Here is an 18419-nt window from a genome sequence, read left to right on the forward strand (position 1 = left end):
AATACTTAGGTTAATCAATAAATAAAATCTCATTAATCAAATTAAATCCGGATTTGAAGATAGTTTCTTTTTTTAAAAGCAAAATCAAATGGTATACATAATTAATCAAAATGACAAGAATGTTATGATTAATTGAAGTATTGTTCTAAAATTAAGATGAGAATTAATAGACATCAGAAATTGAAGGAGTCCATAAGAGATATCAGAGCTTCACTTATGAGGGGATTAACAACAATGATTTGGTTGTATTAACAATCAAAGGTGGAAGCTAATGAATTCCCATGAATCAAACTATAAACATTTGTTTCTTAGAATTCAATAATTAGAGGTAGAATAATCCCCAGCAGCACCACTTCTCTCCCAATCTTCTCTGTATACCACCACCCCTTTCTTCTATCAGGGAACCACCCTGAACCCGAACCTCTACCCGGCGCGCATTCTATCCAACCAATCCACACTCTTTCGACCTCTTTCCAACTGTTGGTCGATGCTTCTCCTCGGTTTCTCGTAGTATTCCACACTTCTCCTTGATCTCTCTACTTGGTCAATTGAGATCTTTAGCTTCTCTAGCTTCTCAATGTTGTCAAACTTGTATCCTTGAGGTCTTGATTTGTCTAGCCTATCGACGCTTTTCCTTGGTTTCTCTCGCCTGTCTGAGCTCCTTCTCGGGGCCTCGAAACAATCTGTGCTCCTTCTTGATTGCTCGATTCGGTCTGTGCTTTTCCTTGAACCGTTCCTTCGTGAGGGCGATCTCTCAACGGTGGATACGAATTTCTTGAGGTGCCTGATGTATTCAGGGAAGAGTTCAAGATCACAATGGTTTCCCCCTTTGAGCCATAAGGGTTCATATTTCTCTTGACATAGCTCCCAGAGATGTTTACCGTGAGAGAAATCAACGACGTCGTCGGATGTTCCCTAGAAACAAAAACAACACAGGATTGCAAAGTCGGAGTAAGAAAAATGGTCGCTGAAATGATTGGTAACATGAGATCTTAAGATCAAAACACTTACATGAATTACCAGCACAGGGCACTTAACATATGGTATTTTATCAATATTCTGCAGATAATCAAGGGAAAAACATCAGGACTCCCCAATATCAGACAAAACAATTACGGGTAGCTCGTGTTATCAACAAACAATATCGAACCTTATAGATGTCAAACCAGTATGTGCGCTTCACTGGATACATGACTCTTAATCCCGATAGTATAGGACTATGCAGAACGACTGCTCGTAGTCGGGGCAATCGTACAGCAAGGTCTAAAGTTGGGCCACTTCCCACGGATTGACCATAAAGGATTATTTCCTCTTGCTTAGCACCATATTTCTCCTCAAGACACTTATATGCAGCTTCAATATCTGCATAAGTATTGTGTTCGCTTGGCTGCAAAAAGCATATGAATGAAACAAGATTAACCTCTACTGAAATTTGAAGCAGAAATGATTTGCTGCATTTACCTTTCCAGTAGACTGCCCGTATCCCGAATAATCGTACCTGCATGAGTTTCAAGACAAAGTTCGGTTTAATTTTCGCAGTTTGAATGAATAATCGAGCATCTCATCATCCTATAACCGCGTCGGACTTTCACGAACAGTATTGATCTAAATTGTCCCAATGAACAAAGATATAACAAACCAATATGCAGCAAACAACATTTGCCTGTTCTTTTATATCTACCTAAACAAATCAAGCAAACAGGCAAGGAAAAAAGTAGTTCGGGCTGGCTTGATTATATTCGAACCGACTCAGCTACCACACTCGTCGACTCTGTTCTTGCGCCCACAATGGTGCTGTAAACTCTGAGGACATGGTTTAGATTTCTCATTTCACTTTGTCAAGAAGATTGGGAACAAGTTCATTCAAACATTTGAATTTAGTTTGGTTTCGTACGACGGGGTTTCGTGTTCGCCCTTTCGTGGTAGAACAAGAGTACTATGGATAGCAGCTAAGGAAGAATGAATTCAAATTAGCACCAACACAACCATCTTCCAAAATTCAGATCTGCAATAGATCACCATTCCAACAGCTCAGTCGAACCTAATTCTACTTCAAATACTCGAGCAACGAACCCACTAACAATCGAAAGGAACCAAACATTATAACCTTACAATAAAGTAAACGAACATCTAGTTTCCAGCAAGAACCTAAAAGTCCCAATCCCCGACTACCAGAGCCATAAAACCACAGATTCAACAAATGGGCAAGGATAATTCGCCTCTAATTTGCCAAAAAACACACAAATACAAGAAACTCCTCGAACTATCCGATTATCAGGAAAATGGCCACTCGAATTAACACCACAATGTACGAAACGAAGAAGAAACGAAACAGAAATGAACATACCCGAGAAGATTAACGCGCAAATGGATGCTAAGCTCGATGAAAAGCTCGTACATCTGGCCAACATCGGCGGCGTTTCCATGGGAATAAAGAAGCGTAGAAGTAGCCATAGGGTAGCGGATGTAAACAGCGACGATCTCAGTGCCTTTGCGAGTGGGAAGCTTCCAGACATCGACATTTTCGCGGTGGGGAAAAGGGTCCAGGAGAAGAAGGCCAGTGGGTTGGTCTTTGAGGAGCTTGTAAGAGGGTGGGTTGGGAGGGAAGAAGGCGAATTTGGCAGCCATGGAAGAAGTAACCCCACCCATGAGGCTGTGTGAGATTGGGAATCGGAGAAGGTAGTGGAAGATGCGATGCAAGGATTTTAGAAGAGGGAGAGGGGAAATCTACACATACTCTTGTAGTAATTGTTGCAGTTTCTTTAGCTTTTCTTTTTTTGCTTTGCTTTGATTTGCTTTTCCTTGGCTTCCTTCTCCGAAAAGTATGTGTTATTATCTGTCTCGGGGAGAGCTTCAGAGCACAGAAGAGGCAGAGCGAAGGGAAGACTTTGGTCTATTGTTCTTGTTCACTTGTTTATTTCAAGGGAACCGCTTCTGTCACCTGCAGTGTCATGGAAACATCCATCTTACCTTCTTCTTGCCCACACATTCTTCCATTTATGTCATTACAACCAACCTTTAAAACGTATTTACTAGAGACAAATTTTGGCATTTTTACAAAAAAAAAAAAGTTCCCTTCTCTCTTCAATCCATGCAAAATCTCAAAATTTGTTCCTTAGGAGTCAGTGTTCTCACTTATACATAACTTAGTGTTTGATTTTGATACTCTCTATAACCATCAAGCCCACCACTAGTAAATATTGTTCGTGTTAGCCAGTTACGTATCGTCATCAGTCTCACAATTTTAAAACGTGTCTACTAGAAAGAGGTTTTTATACCTTTATAAAGAATGTTTCGTTCATCGATATGTGATCTCACAATACTGAAGTCTCGTTTTCTATCCCTTGTCAAAAATTAAATTCCTTGTGTTTCAAATTTTCAACGTCCCTTTTGAATAGATAAGACACGGAATTTAGAATATGATTGATTGAAATTGACTTAAGTGTTTGAATATTTCTTACATTCTCATCTCTTTTCAAGTTGTGTCGTAAAATAAAATTAACACGTTTCGATTCTTTTAAAAATTATTTTCGTTATAATATTTGAATATTATATATTTTTTTTCATAATATATGATTCTTATATTTTAGGCCATTTATTTTAATTTAAACTTGGTTTCAAATTATTAGCAATTAATATTAATAATGATTATATATATATATATATATCCAGTAATTATATAATTTTAAATTTATTTATTATTTTATTACCATATTCGTTTTCACTGAATTGATGTCTAGATACTATAATAATTATGATCGTTAAATAATATATAAAAAAAAATTATTACTTTATATATGTAAAATTTACACAATGTACCAACAAGTTCAATTTTCAAAATTTGCAATCCGGAGAATAATAGATAAAAAGAATGCTTTGATGAAAAGCAAAAAAAAAAAAAAAAGTAACGGTAAATAAAGAAAAGGTAAAAGTAATACTTGTATTTATTTATTGTAAGAATATTGAATTTCATCTTAAAGTGTTTTATTTTTCATTTGAAAAAAAAGTGTAGTTTTGAGGAATGGTATGAAATTAGATGAGATTTGAATAATTAATTAATTAGGAAAATAGTGAAAATATATGATGAGTATTTATGATAGGTAGATAGAGTAATGTTGAAGGGAAGGATATATTAAATGAGATGGTTTAATAAAATAAATAAATAAATATATATATTTTTTAAACCTTGAAAACGGCTTGACAGGCTGTCCCATTTCGTTACTCGTGTCCCTATGATTTCGAACCCCACCCCTTTCCGCAAAGCGCAAAGAAATAGACCATTCTATATTTATTTATTTACTTATTTATTTTCCATTTTCTTCTCTTATTTTCCATATATATATATATATATATATATATGTATATATTTGAATAGTGAATTAAAATAAAACACCCGACCGGATCAAAACAAAACACGGGTCGTGTTGAATGTATAAATTGATTTTATATAGTGAAACGGGAGATTAGATTGGTGAAGGAAATAAAGAGAATTAAATTAATTTCCACGTGGCAAGAGGCAGTTACTGTCTGAGGTGGCATCAATCGATAGGGGTGGAAAATGACTGGGTGACAGTGGGGTGGAGTGGAGCGAGCATGAAAGAAATTACCGTGAGCGAAATGAGTGTTCCACGTGCAATAAAAAGTAAAAACTTCACCTGCCAAGTCAGCCAAAATGTTTTGTTTTTAATTTAATTTAAAAAATTGGGTTAATAGAATTAAATTAGGGGAAATAAATGTTACACAATTCCCAGGAATATTTATTATGCATAAAAGGAGGGCCAGTTTTGGAATGAAAGAGGATCCATAATTTATTACCTTATATATTTAAATATCATTTAATTTCACTGCCCTATTGAAGTAAGAACACGAGTGAATTATAATATTATTTTATTTATAAAAGGTCCACATGAGAGACGAAACAAATTAGTTAGTTGAATTAATTTTTATAATGCGGTGTGAAAGGGGAGAGAATGTGAATAAATGTGAATAAATGTGAATAAATGTGAATAAATGTGAATAAATGTGAATTGGGAGGTTGTCAATGCATTGAACCAATGAACCTAAGGCTAAAAAAGAATTAATTGGGATGGGAGAGAGGAAGCGGCTCCACGCAAGGCCAAGTGTGGTGGCCGCCTTAGTGTTTGGTGCCCCACTCAGCTTCCTCCACGGGAATCGGACCCTCCACAATACCCTTTTTGTTTTAACTTTCTCTAATTAATTATACCTTATATATTATTAACAAAAATAAAAACCTTATTAATCTTTCTCCTTTATTTTTAATTATTACCATTCTTTCAAAATTTAGAATTTACAATATTGTCTTTAATTTTTTTATAAATATTTTTAAATTATTCATTTTTTACTTGTTAAATTAATAGTGCCGGAGATTATATTTTCTATCCCAATCTCTTTAATATAAATATATTTTCAATATATATTCATTATATTAAGAAATAAATCAGTTAACTTTACTAACGGTAATATTAAAATTCTAATTTCTAGAAATTATATAGTAGAAAATATTATATTATATTATATATACTTACTTATTTGTATATTCGGTTGGAGAATCTAAATTATAATATTAAAATTTTAATTTTTAGAAATTGCATGGGTAGAAATATGTACCGATTTATTAGGATTTTCTTAAAAAAAAAATTTAATAAAAAGTATTGAAATTTTGGACCCAATTTCAACTATAGACCTGACTCACGAGCGAGGTGTTTTGGGCCCAATTTTAAGGCCGAATGAAAGGCATTGAAAGTCATAAGCCCAAAGTAGATGCATATAAAACCTAAAATTGGCGCCAATCGAAGAACAAATCACGTAGGAATTTGATAGTTGCTTCTTACGGAGTCCCACTCCCAGTCGCCAATTTCTCTCGCCATGGAGGAGAGCACATTCGATCCTGTAATGCCTTCGTCTCCAGTATCTATTGTTTGATTTTAAGTTCAATTCAATGATTCTTTTGTTTTCTTAAATGTCTACTACGTATATGTTTTCCTTTTTATAGCTGTTAGTATAATTTGCAGGATCTGATTATCGCCTTCTTCAAGCTTGAGTTGAGCAGAAGATCACTTGGTTCATATCACGCTTTCCTTCTGTTTTTCTATATTTATTTTTTCTTTCAAATTTTCGTTCTCTCTGTTTCCTCTCCTTTCTGATCATTTCTTCATTTTCGCTTTGGTGCTCGGATTTCTGCAGAGTGCGAGAAAAACGAGAGTTCTGATGTTATGGACTGCGAGGTGATTCCCCTTCCCATAGTTTCTCTCATAAATTTCGGTTTAACTGGCACTGTTTGATCTCGTGAGAATACTTCTCAGTTTTACGTTTCAATGTCAGCGGTGCTTAGGTAAATCGTAGAATGCTTAATTTAGTTCTTAAGTTCTCACGATTCCACCAATTTTACGCATATTTCTACTGGCAAACATATGCACATAGGCAGGAGTACAAATGCAGATGGAAACGCGGCACAAGTTAATAGGCTTCAAAATAAAATAATACAGAATAACTCTAAATAAATGGAATGCTCTAGAATACTTCATCTTGTCCTTTTCTCGAGTGATGAAATGAACGTTTCCATTTTCCTCAACACATGTTTCAAGTACTTTGCCGTTGGGGAGAGTTGGCAAATTTCTTCCTAACTTTGTAGTCTTATTCTGATCTCAATACAAATACCATAATCTATGGAAGTAGAAATCAGGATGCAGCTTTGTTTTCGTGAGCATAAGTTTCTCTACAAAAGAAGTTTGAAATTCCTCTCGCTGGAATGTTTAAGCTGCAATGGTTTTCGTAAGGTATTTCTCCAAGGTCGGTTTAAAAATGTTTTCTCCTGGTGGATCAAGCAGTTAATAAGAGAAATTGTATGGTATGGGTCCGTTTGATTCATGTTCTTCTGCTATCAAATAATTTATCACCATTAGTACGTGATAGAAAGACAAGCCTTTCTTTCGTAAAGGCGAAATAAGAAATAGAAAAGTAGAAAGACGGAAAATAGGAACTTCTGTTCAAAATTTTGAAGTACTCTTGACTCCTATCCAGGGATTTTTTTAGTGCAGAAAAGTAAAAGCCACCAGAACGTGAATGATAGATATGGTACTGTGGTTGTAGAAAAGATCGTTAGATTGCTATCCAGGGTTCAAATTGCTGGATGCCAAAGGATTCGTGCTGCCTTAAATCAAAACTCATACGTTATGATGCTTTGTATATAATATTGAAGTTGTTCTATAGCTTATGCGTGGTATTTTATGAAATGGCTTACTGAGATTGATAAGTGTCTTAGTTGCAATCTGAATTGTAGTAGTAGTACCTCTTTTTCCTGGTCTTGTAAGTTGTCGCTCTGTATCCGGTGAACGATACTCCTCAACTTTCTTAAACTTTGTTATTTTATATCCAAAATTGATTGTTTGGTTGTGCATTGGAAGATACAAGCAGATGATATATTAATATATGGAAGTAGAATTTCAATGCAGATAACATTCTTTTGCATGCATTATTATTTTAGATGTTCCGAGAAGAGGGAGTTTCAGGTACATCATGCTTGATCTGTAATAGCATGCATCTGACATCCTTACTGTTAGGCCTCTCTTTTGGATTATCCATAGTGCAAAAGCAAGCAATTTTGAGAGCCAAGAGCATTTGCTCCTCCCAGCCATTTCCCAGGAGCTTCGGATCAATGGCTCTCCTAGGATTATCCGAAGTCATAACATTCCTCATCCACTTGACCAAACTCATCTCATCCGTGTCCCGGAAAAACTCATCAGATGGAAGTTTCCCAATCACCAAGACCCCTAGCAGAACCCCAAAGGCGTATATATCGCACTTATCAGTGAACTTTAAGGTCTGATGATACTCTGGTGCGATGTATCCTACGGTACCTGCAACATTGGAAGCCGTCATGTGAGTTTGAGCATCTGGCATTACTTTTGCCAGCCCAAAATCAGCAATTCGAGCTTCCATGTTGTCGTCGAGCAAAACATTTGCAGGCTTCAGATCCCTGTGAATAATTCGTGGGGTATGGTTCATGTGAAGATACTCCAGCCCAGATGCCACTCCGAGAGCGATCTTATGGCGAGTAAGCCAATCTAGTTCTTTCGCTCCTGCCGAAACCTGATTCAACATGTCTTGCAAGCTGCCATTCTTCATCAATTCATACACAAGGTAGTGGCAGTCGGGACGGAGTACATGGGCTACAAGAGGAAGAAGATTCCGATGCCGGATTTCACCCACAGTTCTAATCTCTGACTTGATCTGTTGCATTTTCTTGTTCATAAACTTGCTTTCCTCGTCAGCTAACTCGGCCGCTTCCTTCGGGGGTTGAGCTATCTTCTTTATCGCAAACATTCTCCCGCTTTTTTCTGGTAATTCGGCCTTGTAAACTTCTCCACACCCTCCTTTACCAATCATCTCGAGTGATGCAAGCACATCGTCTTTCTCTAGAAAAGCCAAATCTTCTCGTTTTATTAGCTTAGGAGCATAGATTGAGTGGCCCGAATTCTTGGTTCCACCTTTTATAACTGCTATGATGATTTTAAACAGTAGAGAAAAGATCAACCCTGACAAAGTTCCAGCAATTGCTCCTGCGAGCAATCCAAGTAGCCAACCTAATACCTTTACTGCTTTATTTTTCCGATGCTTATGAGGGGATGCTGCGGGAGATGGAGCTTGAGCACTCGAAGTTGGCTCTGTGGCCGCGGCACTGGGCTTACCTTTCGTAGTGGAATTCTCAGCTAACTTATAACGCTTGAGGACACTGGTTGCCGAGTAGAGCTCGACGCCTTTCACGACAGGGGCTGAGCTTTCGAGAAGGCGATTTCCAGAGAAGTTGAAGACTCGAAGATTGCGAAAAGACCGAATTGAAGCTGGGATCTTCCCCGTGAAGTAATTATTGGCAATAGAAAGACTTTCCAAGTTGGGGAAATGCTTCAAGAAATCCAAACTCCCCGAGAATTTATTGGACGAAAGATCCATGTCTCGAAGGCGAATCAACGAGGACAACCCAGATGGAACTTTGCCAGAAAACTGGTTGCTTTGGAGATGGAGAATTTCCAGTTTCCGGCAGTCAACAATCTGTGCAGGTACGTGGCCAACGAGGTGGTTGTCAGAAACCGTAAGCTGTTTCAACTCCGTCAGTCGCCCAATAGCCGGAGAAAGAGAACCGGTGAGACCTTCGGACTTGAAAATGAGCCTGGTGATCCTCAACACATAAGTGCCATTGTTGGAGAGCCGGCGCTCGCAGAAGACACCGGCGAGGTCGCATGGGGAGGAGGTGAGTTGAGCGTCAATGCCCAAGTCATTCTTGATGACATTAAAGGCTCTAAGATCTGAAAGAACAAGGCTCGGTCGGGCATAGACTTGGAGGAGGAGGGGGAGAAGGGCGAAGAAGGGAAGGAGTTTGGAGGAAGGGGATGCCATTCTCCTGCGGCGTGTGAATAGAGTTGCAGGGATAGACGTGTTCTTCTTGTTTACAGGCGGCTGTATTAAATGGAATCCAGGATCGCACTAGGAACAGTGGAGCCCAGTTAAATTGTTGACCCTTTCCACAAAGACGACAGAATCCCCGAGGTTGATTGGTGTGATTTCCATTTTCAGCTGTTAGAAAGATTTTGAGAGGGGGAAGTACAAAGACCACCCTATAGCTTTGGAACAAGGGGTAGATTTGAGAGTATTTTTTTAATTATAAACCAAATTGCTACTCTAATTATTAAAAATAAATAAATAAATAGTCCTTAAAAAAAAAAAAAAACATCTACTGTTGTGTTTGAAAATGACATAGATATGTTCCTAATTTGGTAGAAGTTTTTTGGATGCTACTGGGAAGCAGATCAAAAGGTTATGAAAAGGTAAGATTTTTCTTCTTCTGCCCGTCTGAAACGACAGATGTAAAATGAGCTGGGCTTCAAAATCACGATTTATAATTCACAAAACTTGGAAACTTTGTCCCAAGTCTACGAGTAAACTACACGTTTTGGGATGCACCAGTGAAGGGATTAAGATTTGAGGGGCCAACTGCTCTGGTCTTCTACTTATTATCAACTGAACTGCTCTGGTCTTCTACTTATTATCAACTGAACATTATCAACTGAACTGCTCTGGTCTTCTACTTATTATCAACTGAACTGCTCTGGTCTTCTACTTATTATCAACTGAACTGCTCTGGTCTTCTACTTATTATCAACTGTTGGATCTACTTGACTGTTTTAGATGCTTCGGAATGGACATTGTCTACGGGCCCCACACATGCACATCCCACTCTTTATTATGGTTGCTTTTTCAAAAAATCCATGCACATCCCACTCTTTATTATTGTTGCTTTTTCAAAAAAATCCATGCACATCCCACTCTTTATTATTGTTGCTTTTTCAAAAAATCCATGCACATCCCACTCTTTATTATGGTTGCTTTTTCAAAAAATCCATGCACATCCCACATAGGGGAAGTAAATTAAATGTGAGAATTGTGATAGTGATTGGAAATTTATAGAAAGAAAGGGAAGATTGTGCCTCGTAGCTACAATATTTTAATTTGTACCTAATGAATTTTAAGGTGAGAGAGCAAATAATTAAAAAGACGAGAAAGGCACAGAATCTGCGGACTGTTCTGTTTTTTTTGTTTTTTTTTTTTTGCAGGTCTGAACATGAACACAGAGAGAAAGAAAGGATAGAGCTTTATTTATGGTTTGATCTTCCACCAGACACAGCGCATGGAGAGATCTCTTTAAACGCATACCCAACATTAAGAAACAACAAAACTCAATCGAAGTAGACAACTTTTCCAAAATAAACTGCCTGAAAAGATTTCTGGAAAACAAACAAACAAACAAACTTCCCATATCCCTTCTTCCATTTCGGTTTGATCATTCCACGCAGCATCGGTACATCAGGTACTTCTCCATGGCCCTTCCACACTCTGCACACACCACGTTTTCCGGTATGTTTCCGGCCAGTCCCGGCAGAATCAGGCGGTTGCAGTGATGTGGGGTTCTAAGTTGCTGCAGATACTCAGCCAACGCCGTCAGAAATCCCTTCTCTTCCACCTCTGTTTTCCACTCCTCGTATGCCAATATGCAACCAAGAGCAGTTTCTCCTTTGGCTCTTGTCATTTCCCCTCCTCTTCCGAAGAAAATGGCCCACCCTTTGTCACTTCCATCGAAGCTCAAAAGGGTCATAATCTCTTGCATTATTTGGTCATTCTCAACTGTTCTTCCATGGTTTAATTTTGAGTACATCATGCTCTCTAATCTTGCCCAGAAGAACCAGATCAATGTGGAATCTGGCCAATAATGGCTGAGCTTGTTTTCTCCAATCATGATGGTGATTTTCCTGACGCGTTCTTTCGCATTGTTCTTCCCCACATACGCCATTTGTAAGTCTACTTTTGCTTCTTCTGCTACTTGTTTTGTTTTCATTGTGAACTCCTTGATCCATTCCATGTCTTCCCCTCCAAATAGACAAATGTATCTTCCTTCTGCCGCCTGATGAAAATAGAAACAAAAAGAAACAAACCCCTTTCGTCAGTCGTTCTTCAAAAAAATTTGCAAATTTTAAAAAAATGGCGAAAGATTTCGGTTAATGGAGATACCCAGTCGAGAATAGATAAATCTATGCCATCTATGAGAAGTTCGAGTCTCCAGCTCTCTGTTTTCCAGAGCGCTTCTTCCCTCTCTGATGTGAAAGGGAAGGCTTGATTTCCCCATATCCAAAGCATGTGAAGGGCATTGGTGGAAGACACCTTTCCTTGTGGATCTAAGGCTACTAAGATTGTCTTCTTTGTGAAGTTCCATTTTTCTTTGATGAACCTTATGACTGAGCGCTCAATTATTGAAGGCTCATGCACGCTGAACCATGGCATCATCATTTGCACCTCCTTAAACGTGTGTTTATTCTTGCCTTGCTGTTCGATCGATTGATCGATGATCGGAATCCACACTATCTCATATCGAATTTCCTGTCGTTGTTGTGACTCTTTGAATAAGTTGTCTAGAACCATAACCTCTTCATGGGAGATATCACGATCCGAGATCAACAGCAACACATGTTTCCTTTTCAATATTTCAAGGTGAACCTGTTTGTGCCAAAACAAAAAAGCCCCCTCTTTAGAATGAAGTTCGATTCAACAGAATAGGTAGTTGAAGAATATTGGATTTGTGAACAAACCGTGGTTTTCGAGGTCCCATCATAGAGAGGCTGTATGTCATCTCTTGCAGAAATCAAGGCCCTGATGAACTTCATGTTGTCTAGATGATGAGTTTCTGAAATCCTCACAAGATTCTGATAGGCCTCCAAATGTTTCTTACCATCTGTTCATATAGTGTTTTTCATTTCAGCTTGCAGTCTTAAAGGTCTGCAAATTGCTATCAAATTTTATATTGCTCACCTATGTGTTGTAAGCAAAGATCCAGCTGAGTCCGGAGATGCTCGTATATATTCGTTTCCTTGTGAGCCAAGCTCGAAAGTTCCCATACTTCGGTGGTTGACATAATCCGCCTGAAACATATCAGTGAAGAAGAGTTTTAATTCCTTTAGTATAAATTAGGCTCAAGCTTTAGATTGATGTTTCTGAGTATATTGCAGTGCATCACTCACTCATGAGTCAAGCTGACGAGGCTTTCAATCAGCGACGTGCACGCGACCGCACTTTTGATGGTCCAATATGCAGCTGTAGGAAAATGAGCTATGGCAACTGACATTGCAGGCGTGTCCTGTGAAATGTATTGAGATGGCAACTCGGTGAACTCGACGATGCATTTCGTTACGTCCAACATAGCCTTGATGAGTTTGTTAAGCGCCTCAAATTGAGGTTTCAGTGAAGTGGAATTCTCCATTACATCAGGCAATTGCTTGAGCAGAGCCAGAGCCTTGGCCAGCATATTGGTTGTGTAAAGTTGAGCCAAAAGCCAATACTGTCCATAGTTCACAGCAAAGGCAGCCATTGTGATCACCACTTTTGCATCCCATGAGTAATTTGACAGTAAGTTCAGTATAGCCATAGTTGAGGCATGTGCATCTCCACCTGAACACTTACATGCTAGCTGCAACAACAGAAACATCAAAAGTTCAAAAGGTCTCAGTGTCAAAAAGCTCAAAAGGAAGTTAAAAAAATAGCTTTTACATCTCAAGCATGGCAGAAATGGCGGTTAGAAAGAGCAAATGTATATATTTTCGACCTCGGCTCCGACTTTCTGTATGACGTAAGTCAGTGATTCAAGCGCGCCATCCATCTCGGGCGAGCCGATGTGGTCCTCCAACATGTCCTCATGCTGGCCATTGCCCTGCATCATTCCACCACACCACACATCAGTCTCAACAGTTAAGTATGCAGGAAAGGAAGCCAAATGGAGTAGATCAGAGAGGTTTCACATCTAGAACGTTTCCGATAGCGGGAGTGGCACGTCGGATAACGTCCTCAATGGTGAACAGAATCGGCTTGAAATCGACCATGCGCCCATCGGGAGCATGTGTTGCAAGAATTTGCTTTGTCATAGCATTATCATCAGAGGCGGATAACATTCTCCTGTCATTTTTGATGAGTTTATGCATGTTGGGAGGTGGGCGAGTGTGGGATGCCATAGCAAACTGAACACAAGAGTTAGGTGACAAGAAAAGGGTTGAAAACAGTGAAGAATTTAGTGTTGGGTGATTTAGGATTTGGTTGATAGAGGTTTATATAAGATAATGAGATGGAATAAAGCAGCGTGAAGTAGTTCCTTGCTTGCAAGGGGAGTTGAAACAAAAGCGAAAGCTGGTTACTCCATGGATTATATATATTCATAAAGGGAGTAGGATTGTCTGTTTCATACCATTGAAGCCTGAAATGGCATTGGTCTGGGAGGGAACTTAGAGCAAATTTTAGGAAGTCTTCGCTGTTCTTTGGGCCAAAAAGAAGCTTTGGAATTATTATGCTCATCCAGGCGAGCAGGGTGGAACTTTATCGCTTTTAGGTAGTGATTATCTTAAAATGAAATGAGGTTATGGATAAATGTGGTGATTAGAAGAAAGGAAGGTGTGTGCGTTAGAAAAGAGAAAGCTATATAGAACAAAGGGAAGATAGGTGAAATAATGAATGAAAAGAGATTCATGCTATCAATAGTGTTCTTTAGCTGATATTAATAATGTACTGCTAACCTAAATTCTCTCAAGACAATGTCATCAAGCAATGTATGGCCCTACTTCTTCTTCTTCCTCTTCTTCTTCCTCTTCTTCTTATTTTTTAATATATTATTTTATCGCTAAGTGATAGTGGATCACAAACCCCAATTTCCATTTCGAACGCTGAATAGTTCGACTGTCGTTTCACAATTTCGTTCGAGAACGAAATCTTATTAGAACGGTTTGTATCTAGTTCATCCTAAAAAATTTCTTTTGTGTTTGCAGTTACAGGTATAATCGCTACCAGATATTGTCTGCTTTGGTTCGTTACATATCATCGTCAACCTCACCGATTTAAAACGCGCTTGCTAGGGAGAGGTTTCAACACCCTTATAAGGAATGTTTCGTTCTCCTCTCCAACCAACGTAGAATGTTGCATCGAAAAAGGAATCGAAGAACATCAATACTTGTCGGTGGAGAAAGAATTGTTAAGGCAAATCCTTAACCCTTCCTCTCTTTACCGAGACTATAAAATATTCTTACTAGGACTGCAAAATATAATAGACATATTTTTACCTATGCCTATATTTTTATTATTATTAGGATCTGTAGATTTGCAGGAAGGAAACTTAAAGAAATTAATGGGACCCGCACTAGTGCTAGGTTGGATTAAAAAAATATATTGAATCACATAAAAAAACAGGCTTATATATATATATATATATATATACACACACGTTCTAATAATCAAGGATTCCGTGTTATCGGAGTTTATAAAATGTCTAATAAATTATTAAAAGAGTAACTTAAATCCTTAATGTAAGAACATCAACGGCTCTGATCGTTCCATTCAGTGATCTGAATGCATATATACTTGACAGCTGTCAAATGTATTTAATTAATTTCTAGAATAATAATGATTTTGTATAGAGAGAGAGAGAGGGGAGGCTAACTGGAAAAAACGACAAGGGCGGAGAGAGAAATGAGTCTTGCTCAATTATCTTTCCTCCCATTTGCTTATGGTTGCCGCTACTACATCACTCCCCTTCTCTCCACCGCCGATTTCCCACCGCCCTACCTCCGATCAATTCTTCTGCCCCTAAAACCACCGCCACTAGTATCGTCTCCGTCTTACCTCGACTTCGGTCTGCGAGTAATTGTCTACTTTCCAGGATGAAGGTACTCTCTCCTTCTCTCTCTATCTCCCGCTAATTCCTTCCCACCCATTCTCTCTTCTTCTTTACAAAATTTATGTTTTCTGAAATTGAAGATTCTCGGATTTTCCCAAAATTGAAATTGGAGATTCAAGGTATTTTGTGTTCGTATGTGCACGGACGACCCAAATCTTTTTATTTTTGTATAGGATTTTCACCTAGGAGAAGGCTTTGATTATCATTAGCTGGTAATATATCGCCTTAATTGGAATTCGTAATTCATCTTTCTCTGTTCTCTGGATTTTTAATTGTTCTTTCAATCTGATGTATATGATCTTTTGCTTGTAAATTGTCGTTTAGTCCTCTCTTATAATACGAATTTGGTGTGTAGATAACTAAATTTTCCCTTTGAAACTGCTTGATAAATTCATCGATGTTAGTTTTAATCATTCAAGGCATTTGTTTCCAATACATGTGGTTTTATTTCGAGTGGTTTTGGTAGTATATCTTATGCTGATATGTTTTCGTCGCTAACCTGCCCTGCTTCTGAGGCTGTGGAGCTTGATAAGGTACTTGCGTTGATGAGAATGAACTAAGGATCAGTTGGAAGATGGATGGATTTATAAATTAATGTTTAGAGATGGGGAGATAACTTTAGGAACTCCTTGTGAATTGTGCTCTATTGGTGTGTTTCGGCGTGTTTCTGTTCAGGAATTCGTTTTCAATTTTTGTTTCATGTCTTTGTTTTTGGTTGAAAGTTTGATCGTTCCATGTCATTTTAAATCACATTGCAGAGGTTCTGGAGTGGAAGTGGCATAGCTACAAACAAGGAAATGGTGAAGAATCTCCAGAACTATGGAGTGGTTGGGTCGAAGAAGGTGTCTGAAGTAATGGAGAGTATAGATAGGGCATTTTTTGTGCCGGATGATGCTCCACCTTATGTTGATACTCCCCTGCCAATAGGTTACAATGCCACTATATCTGCACCTCACATGCATGCAACCTGCCTTCAATTGTTGGAGAAACACTTGCAACCTGGAATGCGCGCTTTGGACGTTGGCTCAGGTTGTGCATCTAACTAAAAACTTCTATGCCCTGAAAATTGAATTGGTGATTTTTTTCATTGCTGTTGAATTCCTAAGAATGTTAAATTATGTTTGACTTGAGACATTCTGAATCTGGATTTCTAATCAGCAGTTTTCTTTGATCTGTAAAAAAAAAAAAAATCACTTTGGACATTTCGTTGAAGGTTAGCATTATCCCTCATATCGGTTGAAGAGGAGAACGAAGCATTTCTCATAAGGGTGTGAAAACCTCTTTATAGTCGATGCGTTTTAACAACCATTAGGCTGACTGCCATACATAACGGGCCAAAGCGGACAATATCTGCTAGCGGTGGGCTTGGGCTGTTACAAATGGTATCAAAGCCAGACACCGGGTGGTGTGCCAGTGAGGGCATTGGCCCCTAAGAGGGTGGATTGTGAGATCCTGCATCGGTTAGAAAAGAGAATGAAGATGAGGGTGAAAAGAAAAAGAAAAGAAAAGATAAGAAATTGGTATAATAGATGGAAATTGAAATGCAGAAGAATGATTCTGGTCTTTCCTGTAAGGGGTTCAGTGTGCTCTAAACATGCACTGCCCAAGTGAAAGTGCAAGTTGGTTACTCTAAAAAGATATAACTCTATTACCTTTTCACATTTGAAATTTGCATTTTCAACTTCAAATGCCATTTCCTTGACCTTCCTCGGTCTTCCTATATATTTAAGTTGAATTTACATGTTTGATTTCTCCTGGGCAGGAACGGGATATTTGACTGCATGCTTTGCGTTAATGATTGGACCTGAAGGTCGTGCAGTTGGTGTGGAACATATTCCTGAGCTGGTGGCTTCATCAATCGAGAATATTAATAAAAGTGCTGCTGCTCCTTTACTGAAAGAAGGTTCCCTCTCTCTACACGTTGCTGGTATGTTTGTCTTCTTTCCCTTTTCTAGAGCCATAGATTTTTCTTTTGATTTAGAATAAAGAACTCTGTTCCTTAGTTTAATTGGCCGTAAAGAGATGAAGGATGTAGTGAAGTGACCTTTAAGCAATTTTCGTGCACCCGCTATGCACTGGAATGGTATATTCTTGAAAGTAAAAGGTAAGTTCGAGATATTTTTAAAAGTAGTGCTTTACCCTTTGAGCGAAACACTTAGAAAACACAACACTGTAACTAGAGTTCTATTACTACAGAGTGCTTCGAATTTTTGTTTAAAATATCTCAAGCTACTTCTTGTGTAGGTAACTTAAAGCCATTCTAAAAAATCCTTAAATTTAATTAAGAACTTCTTACTACTACGTAAGTCATGCTAAACCCGTCTAAAACGAGATTTCTCCCCTTTGAAACTAGATGAGGAGAAAATTTGAGGAGCTCAATTCTCCTTTAGAAATCCATTAGTGTCACCTCCCTCCCCAGCGCTCACACTTCAATCTTAACAATGTTCTTCGGTGAACTGTTGTGGCTAATGAGGGTGAGAAGATCTAACATGGCAAAAGTAGAATGTGGGTATTAATCCGAGGGCGTGTTTGTCCTACTCGATGATGTGTGTTGTTAATGAAAGTTTGTGGTTACTTTGTTATTGGATGGTTGTAGATGGCAGGCAGGGCTGGCCAGAGTGTTCATCTTATGATGCTATTCATGTTGGGGCAGCAGCTGCTGAAATTCCACCGGCTCTCATTGACCAGTTAAAGCCAGGTGGGAGAATGGTGATTCCAGTTGGGAACATATTCCAGGATTTGATGGTTGTGGATAAAGATGCCGATGGCTCTGTTAACATCCACAACGAGACTTCTGTTCGTTATGTGCCTCTTACCAGCCGAGAAGCTCAGCTACGTGACAACTGATCGAGTTTACTCATCCCATGCAGATGCTGCTTTTATCAAGAACGTTGTATAGAAACTTTAAGAGATCTTTTTGCGCATCTAATTGAATCATATCATCCTAGATGTGTGTACTTAGTCCAAATAAAGATGTTATATCCTTTGTTTTTGACAATCACAGACGATAAACAGAAGATGACTCGTTAGAACTTACAAAATTTAAATTTCATTGACGGGGTTGATAATTCGATTGGATTTCTCGGATTCCTTTTTGTATCATTTGTTTTTGGTCACGAAGGACCCTCTCATAACCCCTCTC

At 38.4% G+C, this 18419-nt stretch overlaps 4 protein-coding genes and 1 long non-coding RNA gene across 6 annotated transcripts; 2 read left to right on the forward strand and 3 right to left on the reverse strand.

Annotated features, from left to right (window-relative positions):
• Window positions 1–138: 138 nt before the first annotated feature.
• On the reverse strand, window positions 139–2935 carry LOC111438729 (protein ABHD17B-like). Its single transcript, XM_023076581.1, has 5 exons — window positions 2348–2935; window positions 1462–1498; window positions 1151–1387; window positions 1012–1059; window positions 139–915 (listed from the first exon to the last, which is right to left on the reverse strand). Exons 1-5 carry the CDS (start codon window positions 2647–2649, stop codon window positions 424–426), a joined length of 1116 nt encoding a protein of 371 aa, XP_022932349.1. The 5' UTR covers window positions 2650–2935; the 3' UTR covers window positions 139–423.
• A 2900-nt stretch (window positions 2936–5835) lies between these two features.
• LOC111433169 lies at window positions 5836–6995 on the forward strand. 2 transcript variants are annotated; one of them, XR_002708747.1, is made up of 4 exons: window positions 5836–5910; window positions 6033–6081; window positions 6205–6245; window positions 6798–6995. It is a non-coding gene; the product is annotated as an uncharacterized LOC111433169 (long non-coding RNA). The 2 variants fall into 2 exon arrangements; XR_002708748.1 differs by lacking the exon at window positions 6798–6995 and adding an exon at window positions 6343–6787.
• A 274-nt stretch (window positions 6996–7269) lies between these two features.
• LOC111433161 (leucine-rich repeat receptor-like serine/threonine/tyrosine-protein kinase SOBIR1) lies at window positions 7270–9657 on the reverse strand. The gene has a single exon (XM_023070118.1). It carries the CDS (start codon window positions 9412–9414, stop codon window positions 7501–7503), a length of 1914 nt encoding a protein of 637 aa, XP_022925886.1. The 5' UTR covers window positions 9415–9657; the 3' UTR covers window positions 7270–7500.
• A 962-nt stretch (window positions 9658–10619) lies between these two features.
• Window positions 10620–14038, reverse strand: LOC111433459 (protein SIEVE ELEMENT OCCLUSION B-like). Its single transcript, XM_023070515.1, has 7 exons — window positions 13359–14038; window positions 13166–13270; window positions 12585–13030; window positions 12376–12485; window positions 12156–12298; window positions 11581–12063; window positions 10620–11473 (listed from the first exon to the last, which is right to left on the reverse strand). Exons 1-7 carry the CDS (start codon window positions 13566–13568, stop codon window positions 10856–10858), a joined length of 2115 nt encoding a protein of 704 aa, XP_022926283.1. The 5' UTR covers window positions 13569–14038; the 3' UTR covers window positions 10620–10855.
• Window positions 14039–15000: 962 nt separating this feature from the next.
• On the forward strand, window positions 15001–18353 carry LOC111437899 (protein-L-isoaspartate O-methyltransferase 1). Its single transcript, XM_023075972.1, has 4 exons — window positions 15001–15266; window positions 16036–16306; window positions 17040–17204; window positions 17874–18353. Exons 1-4 carry the CDS (start codon window positions 15261–15263, stop codon window positions 18122–18124), a joined length of 693 nt encoding a protein of 230 aa, XP_022931740.1. The 5' UTR covers window positions 15001–15260; the 3' UTR covers window positions 18125–18353.
• Window positions 18354–18419: the final 66 nt, after the last annotated feature.

This window comes from Cucurbita moschata, unplaced genomic scaffold (genome assembly GCF_002738365.1).
Source record: "Cucurbita moschata cultivar Rifu unplaced genomic scaffold, Cmos_1.0 Cmo_Scf00003, whole genome shotgun sequence".
Lineage (NCBI taxonomy): Eukaryota > Viridiplantae > Streptophyta > Magnoliopsida > Cucurbitales > Cucurbitaceae > Cucurbita > Cucurbita moschata.

Excerpts from the sequence above, each read along its gene's own strand:
- LOC111438729 (XM_023076581.1), bottom strand. The coding sequence starts at position 2,649 with ATGGGTGGGGTTACTTCTTCCATGGCTGCCAAATTCGCCTTCTTCCCT. Across the intron at positions 1,060-1,150 it reads ACTGGTTTGACATCTATAAG|AATATTGATAAAATACCATA; the intron begins GTTCGATATTGT and ends GATTATCTGCAG. Across the intron at positions 916-1,011 it reads GCCCTGTGCTGGTAATTCAT|GGAACATCCGACGACGTCGT; the intron begins GTAAGTGTTTTG and ends TTTTGTTTCTAG.
- LOC111433161 (XM_023070118.1), bottom strand. The coding sequence starts at position 9,414 with ATGGCATCCCCTTCCTCCAAACTCCTTCCCTTCTTCGCCCTTCTCCCC.
- LOC111433459 (XM_023070515.1), bottom strand. The coding sequence starts at position 13,568 with ATGGCATCCCACACTCGCCCACCTCCCAACATGCATAAACTCATCAAA. Across the intron at positions 12,064-12,155 it reads ATGGGACCTCGAAAACCACG|GTTCACCTTGAAATATTGAA; the intron begins GTTTGTTCACAA and ends TGGCACAAACAG. Across the intron at positions 11,474-11,580 it reads ATTTATCTATTCTCGACTGG|GCGGCAGAAGGAAGATACAT; the intron begins GTATCTCCATTA and ends TATTTTCATCAG.
- LOC111437899 (XM_023075972.1), top strand. Across the intron at positions 16,307-17,039 it reads CGCTTTGGACGTTGGCTCAG|GAACGGGATATTTGACTGCA; the intron begins GTTGTGCATCTA and ends TCTCCTGGGCAG. Across the intron at positions 17,205-17,873 it reads CCTCTCTCTACACGTTGCTG|ATGGCAGGCAGGGCTGGCCA; the intron begins GTATGTTTGTCT and ends GGATGGTTGTAG.